The sequence below is a fragment of the Equus asinus genome, chromosome 10 (genome assembly GCF_041296235.1).
Source record: "Equus asinus isolate D_3611 breed Donkey chromosome 10, EquAss-T2T_v2, whole genome shotgun sequence".
Taxonomy (NCBI): domain Eukaryota; kingdom Metazoa; phylum Chordata; class Mammalia; order Perissodactyla; family Equidae; genus Equus; species Equus asinus.
The window spans coordinates 32,390,915-32,409,496 of NC_091799.1; the positions used below are offsets into that span (position 1 = coordinate 32,390,915).

The window sequence follows — 18,582 nt, forward strand, 5'->3', positions numbered from 1 at the left end:
TCTTTTCTTACTTTCTGGAACTTTGATTAGACCTGTTACATATTCTTACTGTGTTCTGAGTCTGTCAAACTTTCTTTTATATTTTCTGTTTCTCTCTCTCTCTGAGCTGCATTCTGAATAATTCCTTAGGGACTAACTTTCATTTCACTAATGGTGTCTTCATTTTTGTCTACTCTGTTGTTAAATTTGTCTAGGAATTTTATTTGGTTCTTTTGTTTTTAAGTGTCTCCTGCCCTCCGGGTATTTTGGCATGTCTTTTATTCCTTTAAACATACTGTTTAAGTCTTCATCTGATAATTCCAGCATGTGAAATATTTGCAGTTGTCTTTCTGCAATTAGATATTACTTCTCTTTTTTCTTTTGCCTGAGTTATTCATTTTACTTAAGAGGATTAATTGTGAGAGTTCTTTGAGGCTTAGGGTCAAGGTTGTATGTTCCTCCAGAGAGAATTTGTTAGTCTGTGACATAAAAGGCTCTATGTTTGAGACCATTTCAATCTAAGTCCACAACTTTATTAATTTTCCTTTGGACTGCTAAGAGGTGTGAATTTTGGCTGCAAATTTGCATGTCAGCTTGCTTTTGGTTAGAACTTTTCAGGAACTTTTTAGCCCCTTTTCTGCTAGGCATGAAGGCCGGCCAACTTTCCTTGCTGTCTTGTGAGTGTAGGAGGAGTGTAAATGGGGTGGATTATTTTAGGTTTACAATTCTAGATTACTGCCATGAGGGTCTCCTGTTGACGTCCTTCCTTGGGCTAACCTTGGAATTTGCATCGTGTCTCCTACCCCGTGAGGCTGACAAAACCAAAGGTCAGTTTCACAGGGTTAGGTTTTTGGCCTAATATCATTTTGTCAGCCATTAGGTTTTTAAAGATCGTTTTACTCTTTCGCTCCGCATTTTCTGCAGTAACATTGGTCTGTATTATTCAGTCTGCTACTGTACCCACATTTTTAAAAATCATAATTGTGCTGTCTTTTCATAGTACATGCTGTTGGCGATATTTTAAATGTCTCTCTCTTTTATCTGACTCATAATTTATTTAATCCTTCTCCAATTTGGACATTAAGCTTATTTGCAGTTTTGCTGTTATAAATAACACTGATAAACTGATTTCATAGGTAAAAATGTTATCTATTAATTTATATTGCCTTAATTGCTATTGTGGTGGTACATTCTCCAAATGTAAAATACCTATTCTTAGTCATTCAAATTTTAAACCTTTTCCTTAGAGGTTTGTATAATCTTTTCATAAAGATACTAACCTTCTAACAGGTTACTTTGCTAAAATGTTTCTGTTTCTGCTTACTTGAGGAGTATAGATTTGTGAAAACTTTATAAATGATTCTTTTGTAACATTTTAACAAATGTTCTTATTAATTGTATTTTGCTTGGAAACCATTATTTAAAATTTGGCCCATGGTAATTGTTTGCCAATTCTTTCGTTTATCACTGTTTAATGTTCTTTGATAGTTATCTCAAAATTTTTCATTTCTCTAAAACCTAGTGCTAGTCTTCTCCCTCACCCCTCCCCCACCATAGCCATCTGTATTAATCTCTTTGTGTGTTTAAAAAGAACCTCCTTTGCCCTTCCCCTAAATCTCAGTGGTTTGCAGGAGTAAACATTTATTTCTCACACGTGACTGACCTTTAGGCAGCTGTGAATCAGCTTTTGCAACCCTCCTTCACATGTCTGTGATTGAGGACCTAGGCTGAAGGCGTCACTCCATTTGAGACAGGGCGTTCTTGTGGCAGAAAGTAAAAAATAAGAGAGCTTGTGTAAACCTACAATGCCTCTTAAAGCTTCTGTATAGAGGTGGTACCTGCCATGTGTGTATTCCTCTCACGTAACTGAATGTAGTGGGAATTGCATAGAAACATACGCTCCTCCCATAGGAGGCACTGCGAGTCACATGACCCATCAGAGATACATGGAAGAGGCAAGTGAGGGGCCGGCCTTGTGGCCGAGTGGTTAAGTTCACACGCTCCGCTTTGGCGGCCCAGGGTTTCGTGGGTTTGGATTCTGGGTGCAGACATGGCGCCGCTCATCAAGCCACACTGAGGCAGCGTCCCACGTGCCACAACTAAGAATATACAACTATGTACTGGGGGGCTTTGGGGAGAAAAAGGAAAAATAAAATCTTTAAAAAAAAGAGAGACAAGTGAATACTTGGCAACAGTAATTAAGTCTTCTTTTGTTCCTTAAATATAGTTATGTCTGTTTTGAAAATAAATTATTTTACCTATGATCTAGAGCCTACTTGACTGTAAGTTTAGCAAGGATAGAGATTCTTGTCTGCTTTGTTCAGTGCTTCCTCAGCACTAGAAGGATGTTTGGCTCATAATGTGCTTACAAGAAATATATTTCTCTTTCTTTCTTTTTCTTTTTTTTTTTTTTTTTTTTTGGTGAGGAGGATTGCCCCTGAGCTAACATCTGTTGCCAGTCCTCCTCTATTTTATATGTGGGACACCACCACAGCATGGCTTGATGAGCAGTGTGTAGGTCCATGCCCTGGACCCCAGCATGCAAACCCTGGGCTGCTGAGGTGGAGCATGTGAACTTAACCACTGTGCCACCAGGCCAGCCCCTTTCCCTTCTTATTTTATCAGTAATTCTCATTTTTTGTATCTTCATTTATTTTCTATTTCAAGCTAGCTCTGCTAGCTCTATCCCTGAAGTCTCTTAATGACTATATTGTCTTGAATTATTTTAATAATTCACAGCTGCCTATTTAACAAATACTGGTAAATAATTCTCTTTAATGAAGGGAATGAGCTTTTACCTCCTTTGGAAAATCCAGCCTGCATGCTTCTTCCTATAAATATGCTCATTACACTATCATTAAAAAAAAGAACACCTCCCTTTGACTCTTAAATCTAACATCTCGCTATTGCTCTAAAACTATTCTTTACCTTTTACATTTCTCATTATTTTTGACTTCTGTTGAACCCCCCTCCCCCAAGCTCTGTTCTTCTAGATCCTGAGGGACTATGTAATTCACTTGTTTTTGTTTTTTCTAAGGCTGTTCTCTTTCCTTTAGAATGTTCCTCTTCCTCTACCACTTAAGTGTACTGATTCTCCCAGGTTCTGTTTTTAGCTCTCTTCATTTCTTGTCTTGTACCCTTTTTATTGGAGCTCTCATTTTCATGACTTTCACATTTATTTCTACATAGGTGATTTACAAAGATGTGTCTTAAAATAGTTATTCTGGGGCCGGCCCAGTGGCGCAGTGGTTAAGTGCGCGCATTCTTGCTTCAGTGGCCCGGGGTTCACCAGTTTGAATCCCGGGTGTGGACATGGCACCGCTTGGCAAGCCATGCTGTGGTAGGCGTCCCACATATAAAGTAGAGGAAGATGGGCATGGATGTTAGCTCAGGGCCAGTCTTCCTCAGCAAAAAGAGGAGGATTGGCAGTAGTTAGCTCAGGGCTAACCTTCCTCAAAAAAAAAAAAAGTTATTCTGAGTTTGCCCCCTCATTTCCACCTGTGGGCATTTCCATTTGAATGTCTTACCATCACTCAACCTTCACAGTTTCCAGAACTAAAATGTTTTCCTGCTTGTACCGACTCCTCCAGTGGACGTAACTTCTGTTTTTGTTGATGGGCCACAATCACCAGGCTTCTGAAAGGAACAGGAAGAATACCAGCATTTGTTTAGCATCTGGTACACACTAAGCCTGTGCTTTTCAGTTACGTAATGTGTAGCTCAAGTTTTACCTCGTCAGAAACCTTCTCCCATCAATCACAGTGAATCCTCTGTGATCCCTTCGTGTTAGACTACTTGCCTTATATTTGTGTTTAAACCACTAGACGCTCAAGATATGAATCTCCTATAATTCATACTTTTAGTTTCTGAGCCTCTCAGAGCCAAGGATTTTTATTTCGTGTTTCTTCTTGTCAGTACCCCATAGGTACACTGCAATGTAATAAGTATTTGTTGCTTTTCACATAGAAACAATGCTCTAAATAAGGGCAAGAATCTCAACCTCGGTAACAAAACTAGATAAACTAAAACTAAATAAACTAATAACTCAAAACCAAATAACAGCTAAGCTGTGCTCTTAAACCCAGTTGAAAGGAGTTAGCCTCTGGCAGTGGCAGAGGCTCTTTACTTATACACGAAGGATTGCCTGTTGAACAAATCTTTCCTCCATAACAGAATCTCCTTATCAGTAATACACCCTCCAAGAACCATTCTGTATTGCTTTGCTAACATTTATAGAAGGTAGTATATTTATTTTAGCTTCTCTTCCCCATTAGGTGCACCCGGTATAATTTCCTCACCATATGCAGGGGCTGCTGGATTTGCCCCAGCCATTGGATTTCCTCAAGGTACAGGTGACTCTTTTAAAAAGTTGAATTTGAAATGATTTTTTAATGATGTTCTGTATTTTCTAGGAACTTAAGATGAAAAATGTTAGCATATTTGGAGCATTTACAATAACAGCATTATGTCTCTCCATCATAAAAGTGGCTCATTGTGTGATGCACAGCTTTCTTGTATTTACAGATAATTCTCTTAGGTTCCATTCTGAACCCCAAAATTCCATTATATGTTCTACATCATTTGTACTTTGCCGCTGTACTTGCCAGATAACTGTATGTTGACTATATTAAATAATCCTAGGTTTGCCTTTTCAGTTATTATATAAAATGTATGGGCTGCTTCTGTCTTTCCTGATAGGTGTATCAATTACATGTTGAACAGACCTGTGTCTTATTTATTTTTGTGTCCTTGATGGCATTTAATACATATTATGCAGTCAGTAAATATTTGAATTAATAAACATTTAGTATTCAGCTTTTTTGTAAATCCTTTTTTTTTTTTTTGCCATTAATGGATTAAGAATATAACTATAGAGGGTAGGCGTGCTGTTTATTTCAGGCGATGTATACATTTTTTTCTTTCGCTAATAGAGGTAATTAAGAAATAGCAGTTGGTTAGTACTTTGATAATGGCTCTCTCACTCTTTGCCAGATAGTAAACAAAATGAATTTGGTCATGACTTAAGGAGAAGAAAAATGTTACTTTATGTTTTTATCTCTGGTGCCTAAAGCAAGCACTGAGGCTGGTGGTCAGGAGCCTGGAGTGTTGAACCTAGTCTGCGTGTTACATTTCCAGCTTCCAGCTGATTCATGGATATAACTCAATTGCGACATACCTGTTTTCTGGCAATAATCTTTCTACCCTACCTTTCTAATTCTGGGAATTTTAGCCACTCTCTCGTCAATGGAGAGGTTGAAGTTAACTAAAAAGGATGGAGTGGTAAGAAGGTTGAGGTTTAAGTTTGAGGTTTTTGCTAGTTTTAAGACTTAACCTATGTTTAATTGCATGAATTCTCTACCTATTCCATTAAAATCAAGGCATTATACGTTTTGTTTATGTATTTGAAGCTTAATCTAATTAAGCTTCAAAAGTTTAATTGATATACATTTGGAAATAGTGATGTATGGTTTCCCTCATTTTCGATATTTAGATATTTCTTTTTGACACACTCTGTATAAAACACTGTAGTAGAAGTTAAGAAAGAAAAATTGTGTAAAGAAGGCTCCTGAGTTGATAAGACTTTTAAGGTCTAGTAGAGGGGTATGTATAATGCACACGTATACACCCTAGAGCATAGCTAAGGTGTTCTGTCGGCAGTATATAGGAGACCTATTTATTCAGAAGTTGCAGGGTTGGGTGGAGGGGCGTAGGAAGAGGTCATTTGAAGGACTAGCGAGTATAGATTTCTTGGGAAAGTATCTAGCCTGAGAAGGTGGTCTGTGCAGTTTTAAAATTCAGCAGGATGATGGTAGTAATAACCTTTTTAGATTGTTGGGCAGAATAATCTGAGTGTCTACTCTATTGCAATTTTATTACATAATTTGTGGTAAAGAGGCCAGGCTCCATCTGTAATAAGGAATTTTGATCTTAAAGAATCAATAAATTAAGGAACTGGTTCATTTTACATAAACTAGAGATTTTACTTTAGATAATTTTTAAGCTGAAAACAAATAGTGGGACCTTGTGAGAAAGTGTGCTGTTTTAAGTATAGTGTATAATGTCAATATTTCAGTATTATAGAATTTTCGGTTGTTCTGGAATATCTAGAGGAGTAGAGAGCTCTGAGAATTCTTGTTACAAAAGAATTCTGAATTCTGTAAATCTATATGGTTGATGGCAATAATGTTTACATAGCACTTCACAAGGTTACAAACACTTTTCCCATTCAGAACGTCATGCGTTCTGCATGTATACAAGTCACCTGTTTTAGGTAAACAACTCAGTGATTTTTTAGTAAATGTACAGAATTGCGCAGCCATTACCACAGTCCAATTTTAGAACATGCAGTACTACTTAGCATGCATATTTGACCTCTGCTGAAGGACTTTTTTTTTTTTTACTATATCTGATTTTCAATATGAAAATTATGTCACCTTTATAGAAATGTGCTGGAATATGTCTATTTCAAGAAACAGAGGGAGTGCTAGTACTTGATAGACCCTCCAAAGAGCCTAATGGCTTTTACAACCAGTGAATTCAGTTGCTCTTCAAAGTACTATATAAATAATAGAGTACTGAGTGTGATAATGTTAAAGGATAAGGAACCTGTTTTTCAGACAGACAGGCAGAAAACTAGCCTTTGATATCTTTATGGTACTTTGACACATTTTCTTCTATATTTTTGTTTTTGTCTTCATTTGTTTACTTAAGTTATATCAAGATATAACTTATCCAGATAACAAGAATATGAAATGCTTTTGATGTTTTAAAAAGGTTTATCAGTCCAAACTGTTCCTGGAGCTCTCGGTCCTCTCGCAATCACCTCCTCTGCTGTCACTGGAAGGATGGCCATTCCTGGGGCTAGTGGTATACCAGGAAATTCTGTTCTACTTGTCACCAATCTCAATCCTGATGTGAGTTGAAAAGTATTATATGTAAATAATCTTTCAGGAGGAGGTATAGTAACTTCTGACCTACGGTTGTATTCAAATGAAATGTTACGTTTTGTTTTAAGGATTTTTATTAAAATTCATCCCTAGTATATATAGAAGAAGCGTATAGAATCAATGCTTTAAACAAAGTCAGCTGTCATTATCACAAGTAAACTTGTTTTAAATTTTTACTTAAATTAGGTGCTTATATCTTGCATTATCCTTTTCAAACAGCTTGTCACACCGCATGGGCTTTTTATCCTATTTGGTAAGTACTTTTTTGCTTTTTTAATATTATCTGTGATGTGGATTGAACACATTTCATCATTCACTAATATTTATTGATTCTATGTGCCAAGTAGTGTGTTCGACACTGAAGATAGAGTAGCAGATAAGACTTAGTAAGTAATTACAACTACAATAAAGTTTTATAAAAACAGAACTAGAGATTGTAATGGGAGCATATAGCTGGGAGGCCTAACCTAGCTGAGGGAATCAAAGATAGAAATGATAGTTACCAATAGAATTGATGGTTAAGTTGACTTGTGAAGAATGAGCAAGTGATAACCAGGTAAAAGGTGGGGAGGGGGATGTCCTTTTACAGATACTAGCAGTGAGAGAGAGAGCTCCTGGAGCTCGGAAGTGAAGGAAGCCTGATGGAGAGTGTAAGGGAGTTGAAGCTGGACAGGTGGATGGGGCGAAGTCAGGAAGAGCTTTGAAAACTAAATTAACGAGCTTGGTTTTTGACCTAAGAACAGGGAGAAACCACTGAATAGTTTTAAGCAGGAGAGAGGCATAATGAGATTCAGGTTTTTAGAAAAGTCTCCAAACTTTCTAATAGTGTTCCTCTCTCAGTTTAAAAAAAAATTGAGCATGTACTCCTAATTTATGTATGAATAATTATTCATAAATTTCATCCATCTTTTACTATACTCATTATGTGTAGTATACTATGTACAAACAGAAATGTAAGAGCAATGAAATAAGCAATACTTAATATTTTAAAGATTTTTATTAATGATGAAACTTTTTTTGTAAAACCTATCAATATTGGGCCAGCCCCATGGCGTAGTAGTTAAGTCTGGCATGCTCTGCTTTGGTGGCCTGGGTTCACAAGTTCAGTTCCCAGGCAGAGACCTACACCACTCACTTGTCAAGCCATGCTTTGGTGGCAGCCCATATACAAAAGAGAGGAAGATTGGGACAGATGTTAGCTCAGGGCTAATCTTCCTCAGGAAAATAAAGAGGAAGATTGGCAATGGATGTTAGCTCAGAGCAAATCTTCCTCACCAAAAAAAACTGTTAATATTCAGTGATAAATATGATTTAATATGCTTCATTATTTTCAAAAATCTTTTTCATTTTGATTCATTATTCCAAAGTCTGATTCTAAATTCACTCTTATTTTAGTACTTGATTTTCATGGTTGTCATAACTGAAAAAGATACGTGATATAAATGGAAGTTTCATTGTCACTGTACCTAATTAATTATGATACCAATTTTCCAGTCTAATTCACTAATTTTTGTTGTACTTTACCTAGAAAAGTTCCATTTTTCCTCCTCGTAAATTAGTTGATCTTGAAAACTGTTGCATTAGAATAGTTTTATTAGCAAATGGGATTAAAACTCACTGGTACTCTTCATTTGAAAGAATTTTTAATAGAACAGAAAATCGTTTCAAATTTTTTTAGTGGGTAATAGAGTTTATTTTTTTTAGCAGTTTTTGAGGTATAATTTTATAACCATACAATTCATCTCCTCTAGTATGCAACTCAATGAGTTTTAGTAAATTTACAGAGTTGTCCAGCCATTACCACAGTCCAATTTTAGAACACTTTCATCTCCCCACAGAGATCCCTCATGCTCATTTGCCATTACTGTAAAAGTTTTTATTCATGGTGCGTTTATGTAATTTTCAGAAACAAAATTATGTGTTAATGATTCATTTTCATGTCTCTTTAATAGCCAAAGGACATTTCTTTCTAAAAGTAGTTAATTTCTCGTTCATTAAAAAATTGTCACCCTCAACTTGAAAAAAAATTGTATGTGTTATCTTTTAAAGAATATCTATTTCAGCCACATATCATTTCTGAGAAGGACAGCTAATTTGGAATACTTGTCTTTTTGTTTTAAATTTTAAAAGTACGCTCATCTCTAAGTTCACTTCTTCTTAGATGCTTGCCCACAGGATAACCAGCACTCCTTTGTATGCCTTGAAGATTCTTGTAGTCATTCTGTCATCACATAGCAAAGTATGGTAATGATGCTACTATTTAAGGGTCTTATTTTTATAATATTGGCGATACCCTCTAATACATAAACTGCAATATATTTTCATAGATGGAATGAAAAAAGTGAGAGAATGCCCTTCATATTGTAGAAGCATCTGCCTGTAATTTCATCTATATAGTAAAAACTTAGTTGTCCTATTGGTTTATATAGACAAATCAGTATCAATAAGAGTTTGGTTATTTTCCCCCCACACCCCAATGAATCTCTTTGCCTGTCCTTTGAAATGTGGAGCCCACTTTGGGAAGCTCCAGTACAGAGAAATCGGGTGTGATGAGATCAGTTAGGAGGCTCTTATGATAGGCCAGAGGTGAAGTGGCAATGATGGCTTTGATAGTAGTGAGGAACGGAAGAAGTGGACGAAAGTGAGGGGCGTTTAGGCCCTAGAATCAATGGGTGCCAGCGATTGATTGGATGTAAGAGTTTGAAGGATAGGGAGAAGCCAAAAGATGACTCCCAGGTGTCTCACTGGAGCAGATCTGTGGATGATGGTAATATTTATCAACAGAGTTAGTCAACATTGGAAGTGGGGAGAAAGGGGAGATGAATCAGTTTGGGACATACTAAATTTGATGTGTTTATGGGACATCCAAGAGAAAAAGGGTGAGTAGATTAATAGATGTGGAACATAGGAGAGATACAAACTTAGGAGCGTATGTATGAAAGTGCTCAGGGAATATATAAAATATAATATGAGAAAAGCCTTCTTTAAATGTTTTAGTAAAATTAATTAAACATTACACAGTCAGGCATTAAAAACTGTTTTGTCTTTTTAATTAGGAGTATATGGTGATGTACATCGAGTGAAGATTATGTTTAATAAGAAAGAAAATGCCTTGGTTCAGATGGCAGATGCAAATCAAGCTCAGCTGGGTACTGATAAGTAATCATAGTCCTGATAACCTGCCCCTTTTAAGTCTGAATTTTCCTATAAAATTAACTTACAGCTGGTAGCAATATAATTTTACTGAAGAGTACCTCTTTATGCTAATGTCTTCATTATTATTTGGACCTGCTTATATTTTAAGATTGAAAAATATTTATTACTCTTTGAAGTCTGAAGTTCGTTTATATACTTGAATATATTATTGTTGTTTCGAGGTTGATTTTGGCATTTTTCCATTAAGTTTAGACTAATAAATATGACTTAGTTTATTTCATTTTATTTCGTTCGTTTGTTTCCAAATTAAGTTCTCTAGAACTTAATTTGAATGGCTTAAAAGTTTGGGCACACTTCATAATGATGGTGCAAGAAAATGTCGTCCCATCGCCTCACTGTTCATTGTTATATAGTGGACGTTGACATCTTATTACTCAGACTTTTTTGTAAAAAATTCTTTGCTTGAGATTAAACTTATTTATTCAACACATTTCCTGAGCACTTGCTAAGTTGCCAGCACTCTGCTAGGAAGATAGTCATTTTTTGTTTGATTGCTATTCTTTTATTATAGTAAAACAAAGTCAATTTAGTACATTTCCATATGTAAGCATTTTTGGATTTAAAACCATTTTAACCCTCAAACTGACAGTATATTTTTAAATAACGAATAAGAAGAATTTATGATAATTTATACAAGTGTTACAGAGACTGTATCTTAATACTCAAACTGTCCTTATTTTCTTCCTGTGCATCAGCAATGAACCACCTCAGTGGTCAGAGACTTTACGGGAAAGTGCTTCGCGCTACACTGTCCAAACATCAAGCTGTTCAGCTTCCTCGAGAGGGACAGGAGGACCAAGGTCTCACTAAGGATTTTAGCAATAGTCCATTGCATCGCTTTAAAAAGCCTGGCTCTAAAAACTTCCAGAACATTTTCCCACCATCAGCCACTCTGCATCTTTCCAACATCCCGTATGTACCTAATTAGTTATTATTCATTTAGATGATTAATAATCTACAATATTTTGTTTGGCAGAGGTAGAAACTCTGAAATTATTCTAACATAGCAGTTGTCCTATTCACTAATTTTTTGTGAGGTGATTTATTTGCCATCATGTCTTAAGAAGGTTATATCTCCAGTCATATACTCCAAAAGTAAAAGATAGCAATATTTTAAAATTTTCTCTCCAAACAGAGAATTAGCAACTAGTTGCCTTTCAGGTTATAAAAGGGCATACAAATAAGTTAATGCAGAAATGTTACATCAGTACATACTTGTTCATCCCTTTGCAGAGAAGTAAAGACTCAAGTAACCAAGAGAGCAAAGTCAAATGATTTGTATATCTAAGAATTTGTTAAAAATGAATTCTCCATTAATCTATAAGCTGCAAAGCCATATGCATGTTGATTACTTAAAAGCTAAAAATTATTTTCTTGTGACCACCTGTATTAACCAGTGTTGTAGCAGACTTCTTCTTTAGTCATCTTCTACCTCAAGGATCAACAAACTACAGCCCATGGGCCAGATCCATCCATTTTGTTCCCTTCTTCTTCTCCCCAAAGGCCCCCAGTACATAGTTGTATATTCTGGTTGTGAGTGCTGCTGGTTGTGCTGTGGGACGCCACCTCAGCATGGCTTTGATGAGCGGTGCCATGTCCGCAGCCGGGATCTGAACCGGTGAAACCCTGGGCCGCCAAAGCGGAGCGTGCAAACTTAACCACTGGGCCATGGGCCCAGCCCGCAGATCTTGTCATCATCCCAAACTGAAGCTCTGTACCCGTTAAATCAGTAACTCTTGATTTCCCTCTATTTCCAGCCCCTAGTAACCACTACTCTACTTTCTTTCTGTCAGTTTATTCGTAATAGCCTTTGAAGTAAGGTCATTAGTTTCATTTCATCATGACACTGAGAGGCCCAGGTTAAGTGACTTACTCAATGTAACATACCAAGCGAATGAGAAATGGGATGTGAGCTCAGATCTGTCTCCCTGCAGAGCCATTATTGTTGTATCCTGTGATGAGGAAGAGTCTACTTTTAGTCAGTTAACTCTCTTGTGATAAACCACTGTATTAGTTATCTTGTATTGCATAACAGATCACCCCCGAACTTAACAGCTTAACACAATAGTAAATGTTCATTATCTCATACCATTCCTGTGAGTCAGGAATCCAGAAGTGGCTTCGCTGGGTGGTTTTGGCTGAGAGTGCTTCATAAGGTTGCATCTGAAGGCTTAACTGGTGCCAGAAGATCACTTCCAAAGTGGCTCACTCATGTGCCTTGTTCTTGACAGGAGGCCCCAGTTCCTTGCCACAAGGACCTCTCCATAGGGTTGCTTGAGCGTCCTCATGAAATAGCAGCTAGTTTCGTACAAAGCTAGTGATTCAGGGTGGGAACTGCAGTATCTCTCAGTCTGGGAAGTCACACATGTCATTTCTGCAATACCCTAAAGGTTACGGAGGGTAACCTGACATCCCTATTCATTATGGGAGGGGCATATCCGAGGGCATGGATCCTAGGAGGCAGGGGTAATTGGGGGCCATCTTAGAGCCTGGCTATCACATACGCATATTCATAATTACTCTGAAAGCAGTTGAAAGTGTAGAACTCTGGACTTTAGCAGACAAGTCAGAACTAGGGGAGTAGCTTTGAAAGTACTGGAGTTAATTACTAAAGCCAGTGGTATGGCTAGTAATCCCTCTAAAAGAACATAGAAAAGTCCTCTTCTTTATATACCTGCCTGCATTTTATGCAGAAGATTTGAGACAAAATTCCATTGTTTGAGGACACATATGTGTCAACCTTGAACATCCAAATCATGCCTTAATTGCATAGCTTTATTTTCTTTGAAATGTAAGATACTCTGGAGATTTGACTATTGCATTTGTCCGTTGAATTGACAGTTGAATCTTTGCTTCATTTGAGAATTGGGGCCAAGATAGTTGACTCTCTGTAATGTTTTCACAGCCCTTCTGTCACCGTGGATGACCTGAAGAACCTTTTTACAGAAGCTGGATGTTCAGTGAAGGCTTTTAAATTCTTTCAGTAAGTCCATGCTTTTAAGAAATACGTTAACATTCTTTAATATGGTATGTAGATTTTTAAGGTAATTCAATAAAGTCTTCTAGGGTTAGAGGGGAGGTTCGTAGGCAAAATTAATTGTATATACTTTTTATATCTCTTATACCATTTCCAGGAAAGATCGCAAAATGGCACTCATTCAGTTGGGATCTGTGGAAGAGGCAATCCAGGCCCTCATTGAGCTTCATAACCATGACCTTGGAGAAAATCACCACCTCAGAGTTTCCTTCTCAAAATCTACAATCTGACTTTTCTGTGAATTTTTCTTCTAAGACTGGACCATAATTTCAGTAAAACCTTCAGATATAAGACTGAAGCAGCTCAAGACCAATTCTGCCTCTTTCACAAAAATAACTCTTTCAGAGTTTGATATTCAAGTATATTCAAAAAAAATCAAGGGATGTTCTTTTCTCTTTCTTTTTTCCCCTGCCAATATGTGATCAAAGGTTTGTTTTTCCTTTGAACCATAGCTTCTATGAAAATAATCTTCAGGAAAAAAAAAATTTTCAATAATTTAATTCCCTATATTAAATTAGATTTCAAGAGGACAGACTTTCTTTTAGGTTGGGTCCAGATCAGCCTTATACAACATTTCTAAACTCCTTTGTACTTTGCAAAATTTAAAATAGACTTTTTAAATTACTTGATGTAAGTAATTTAAATTACTTACAACCAGGTTTTTAACTTTATGATTCAGAAGTTTGACCCCTATAGGAAATTAAGTTCACTTATAAATTACATTAATTATTTGACATGTATTGGTAGTTGTTATACATAAACAAATTGGGTATATTAGAAGCAAATTTATAAACTTGCATGTTTTCTTTCAATGGTTTCTGTTTTTCACTGTAAGACACTCCTTTGAATAATGTGTATCTCTAACTTTTTAAGACTATTTGGAGAAATGAAGTGTCTCACCTGTCCCCAAGGAAATTAAGTGGAATCCAACCAGAATCATTATTAAGGTGTCAGAATAATGAATAATTTTGTTAGGCAAAATCATGTTTTAAATTTCAAAATAACACTTATGTGCTGAATCGTGTAATATGATCTTAGAACATTTAAAAAGAAAAATAGTCCTACTTATAAACTACTTTTTTATAATTGTTTTCAGAAAAAAAAGTTTACAGTCTTAAGGAAAATATTCAGGTCTATCATATGGTTTGACAGATTTTTTAAAAGTTATTTTTGGTAAGGTCTTCTTTTAGAAAAAATTAATCTCAAGGGTTTTTTGTACCACTATAATCTCTAATACTTATTCAGAATTACTGTGTATTTACTTAATTTCTTATTATGTGCCTTATTATGTGCTTATAATACGATAGGTTAGTTTTATCTAAGTATCTTGAAAGCTATATTGTGGTCTTGATGAGTGTTTTGTTTTTTCTTTCCCTGTTGTGATAAGGTTTTAAAGTTTTCTTTCATTGCAATTTTAAGTGGTTTTCAATAAGTAATAGTTTCTATTCAAATTTTTGGTGCTTTGGTGCAGAGATGGGGTGGGGAAGGGTAAATGGTTTGGGGAATAACAGTGCACACCTGTAGGCCTCTTCACATTGTGACCAATAGCAGTCATTGCCAGTTATAGCATACCAATTTGGGGCTATAAAATGCAATCTCAGTTTCTGGATCTTGTCTAATCTTTACCACCCATTAGAATTTGTCTCAGGATTACTTGGTTTTTCTCAGTACTCAAGTGAGAACTTGCTTTTCTTTGTTAATGTAACTTCGTTACCGAGTACCCACATATGTGCAGGATGAGCAGGTGGGTGCTTTCTCATACTCTGTCCTTCTCTTTTTGTTTGAATGTAAGAGTACATTTTAATCTTGCTTCAGTGATTGTATAATGTAAATTGTTTCTTTTTAATGAGAAACTTTGCTTTTGTTAATTATTCCTTCAATGCTTGACCAGATTTTTTAAAAGCAGAATTTGTCACAAGTGTCATTTTTGTTCACCCCTTTTACACTTTTCGGATTCTCAGAGTAGCTCATCTCACCTTTTAAAAGAATATCTCAATCTCTTTGCTAGATTCCAGCCATTAATTTGAACACAGGAAGGTTTTTACAAAAGAAATTTTACGGAAAATTGGAGACTACAAAAGATATAGGTTGTTAAAAAGCAGAATTCACTCAACACTGAGCAACAGTTCGTAGAATAGGAAGGAGGACACTAAATTGAGACCTTTCAAATGGATCAATTTTAGCATTGGCTGAATAAGTAGGTATAATTGTTTATCTAGTTTTTCTTTTCTCACCTATGAGGTATATTTTTACCAAAACACTGAGTATGGGGAGAGGGAAAAAAATTTCTTTGAGAAATCTCCCAAAATTTGTTTCTTTTTTTTCCTTCCATACAGGCACTGTTAGAATTTTCAGTAGCATGTTAAATTGGATTATTTCATTAGCTTTGAGTTAGGAATTCCTGCGTGATTTTAATTCATGATTTTCATAGCATTCAGTGTGAGTGTAGCAGAAGTGTAGCAGAATGGAGATCATAATGGTGTTGAATGTAATTTTGAAGTAGGGAATGGCCTTTAAATCGGAGTGAGAACATTTGGATCCTTTTCAGGGATTTGTGTGTGTGTATAGATAAGTGTATATACATGCATACACTCTTCTAATGTTGTACATACATATGCACATTATATGCATTTTAATTTATTGACAAAGAAAATTAACCAAATCAAGATTTGGAAAAGTGAGATATTCCTGTTTAAAATAGTGTGTTTGAAACCATCAATTTCCATCTAAAATTAGCTGTAGCACATAGATGTGTCCATATTGGGTTACTTGCTGTTTGAATTATAGAGGTCTACAGTATTTGTGTTGGCATAGTTTCTGTAAAAAAGATTTAAAAATATCAGGGTAGTGGAAAAACTAGATCTTTATTTTTTTTTGTTTTGGCATGCATTTATTTGATATCTTCTAAGCAATGTTTATTTTCGCTGTGGAACTATCATAGTATCCTATTTTTAAGTTTGTTTACTTTATTTTAAGGAGTATTGTCTTATCACTTTTGGAGGTGTCTTGACTTTTACACAACGTATATATATTCAGGACTTTAAAAAATAGCAGTACACGTTTAACAGTAGCAATTAATGCCAAAAAGTTTTGCTTTGAGATTTAAATAACTTGATAGCAGTAAAATGTGTTTTGTGTGAAATACAAATAGAAAAATGACCCAGCATCTTAAGTGATAACTTGCTGGAGAGTATCAGAATTACCCAGTAGTTCCTACAGAATGCCATAAATTCTTTAAGACTAAATATTGTATTCAGTTGTTTGTAGTAATGTTTCTGATTCCATTGTTGAAAGTGGCAGATCTCACCGTTTTTAGAGAGGCAGTTTCTGCCTGCCTAATTCCTTATGGGAGCACTGCCTGTTTGGGCTCCACCTAGGATGGTGATCATACGTTCTGCTTCAGTTGATTGGAAGTAACTCTCGTGAATGTCTGTTCAGTTTCATAGAAACTTTTCAAAGCTTCCGTGTCATTATGCAGCAGAGTTTATTCGTTGAGTATATTATCAGGTGATTTCTCTTCTCTTTCCACTAAATATTTTTGGACAAAAGATGACAAGCTCAGAAATAATCTGTTTTTACCCCCAATGAGTCACTTAAAAACCCTAAGTTTGCCAAACTATCAGCATATCTCTTAGAAAACCTAATGTGTACTGCTATTTTTAAAACCAAAAAGACAGCATGACTATGCGTAAAGCATTTTTCTTAGCCTTTCCTTTGTCTTGATCTGTAGTTAACAAGAATAACACTGCCAGACTTAAATATTCTACTGTTGTGCTAAAGGAATACAACTTAGATTGCACAAAACTTTTCCTTTAGAGAAAATATAACTCAGCTGTCTTTTAAAAGAGCTGTGTTGTTATCTACAAGACTATTTGCAGTCTTTTTTCAGAGCAGATTCTAACAGTTAGTTGTGGATGGTTTAAAAAATAGAAAATTACTAAAATATTAGTTTTGGGGGTTTTATAGAGGGAGAAAAACAAAACAGGACCAAAGTTTATGTGCCTTCTTCAGTAGTCTTAATTGACCTTTTCTTCCTATTTGAGACTGAGGTAGCGTCAGTATTCTGGTTTTCAGGAAATATGTACTATATAGTTTTCGAAGAATGTTATCCCACAGGCTGTTCATAGAAGCAAAGAACTGTAACTGTGTCCATGAAGTCTCGGTTACACTTTTGCCTTTGTCACATAATATTCAGTGTATAGCATCGTGCAAGTCCAGGACAGAGCTGCCCTGAAGCTTTGTGGTAGTCATCCCAGTTTTTGTAACCTGAGGCGTATGTTCCAGAGAACAGGGATATGTGTGGTCCCGTGACCTTGGTGATGATAGTCATGATTGCAAGCTCTTTATGGCAAGCTTAAATCAGCACTGTAAACAGATTTTTGTTGTGTTATTTTCGGTTCTCGAATCTATGTAGTAGTTGTAATAATAAATATTTAAATAGCTATTTTTGATGTCATTTTAAAAAAATCATCCCCTGGCCTTTTTCCCCTCTTACCATTGTTACCCAGATCTTTTAAAAATTCATCCCACATCCAGAAAGTACTAATTATAAAAATTGCTGACCAAGCAAAGTTTTGCATCAAAATGTCACCTCATTGCTCTGACCAAAGACTGACTGTTGTGGTTTGAACTCCTCTCTGTTAAGCGTGTTTTCCTCAAGCTCCTTTCTGAAAGAAGACCCAGTGCAAAGCGGCCTTTACTTTCTATTTCCTATTGGTGAATAGACTACTTAGAGAAAATGGGAGTTTAAATGTGGATAGAATGGATTAGGATGGCGAGGGGTTGATGGGCATTTTCAGTACTGTATTTAAGGAAAAAAAACATAGCACAGCTAGGAGCCTCGGACGTTGTCTTATGTTTTACGTGGTCTGTTCATAAAATTCCCGTTTTCAGTTTATGAGAATGTTCATCTAACAGAAGAAAATGCTGTAAATATTTGTAACAACATTTTTTTTAACCAGGCCAAAAAAGAAAAAAAAAAAGGTTTTTGGGAACAAGTTAACATATAAAGTGGTTTTATATGAAACATCAATTGTCTTGTATATTTTGATAAGCAGCAGTACCAGCTTTCATTTGTAAACAGTTTGTGGCATTGGAAGAAAAGGATTCTGTGATTGTTGAAGTGAATTATGTTATAAATGCAAAGAGAAGATAAAATATTAAAAAACATATTTTCTAAATGAGTAGTGCATGGTTAATTCAAGCTTCTGTACACTACAGTATATTCCATTTTCATTCAGTTTGTATATTTGCTGACTATTACTTGATATCTCTAATCTCTTTTCCTATAAGTATAGCATTGTAGCATGCCTTTTAATAAATGTCATGACATCTGTACTCTCTTAAAATTTTTCTGTGTTCTTGTCTGTACTTTGGGTTTCCCCTTGTCTTACCTGTAATTCT

At 35.8% G+C, this 18,582-nt stretch overlaps 1 protein-coding gene across 13 annotated transcripts in view; it reads left to right on the forward strand.

Annotated features, from left to right (window-relative positions):
- The window catches only part of PTBP3 (polypyrimidine tract binding protein 3), a 103,748-nt gene extending 85,386 nt beyond the window's left edge, over positions 1 to 18,362 (forward strand). For all 13 annotated transcript variants that reach the window (XM_070518984.1, XM_070518994.1, XM_070518997.1 and 10 more), the window contains 7 exons: positions 4,254 to 4,325; positions 6,754 to 6,893; positions 7,146 to 7,179; positions 9,983 to 10,075; positions 10,838 to 11,054; positions 13,048 to 13,125; positions 13,277 to 18,362. In XM_070518984.1, coding sequence (XP_070375085.1) covers positions 4,254 to 4,325; positions 6,754 to 6,893; positions 7,146 to 7,179; positions 9,983 to 10,075; positions 10,838 to 11,054; positions 13,048 to 13,125; positions 13,277 to 13,409 — 767 coding nt within the window. In that variant the 3' untranslated portion in view covers positions 13,410 to 18,362. The remainder of the gene's footprint in view (positions 1 to 4,253; positions 4,326 to 6,753; positions 6,894 to 7,145; positions 7,180 to 9,982; positions 10,076 to 10,837; positions 11,055 to 13,047; positions 13,126 to 13,276) is intronic.
- Positions 18,363 to 18,582: the final 220 nt, after the last annotated feature.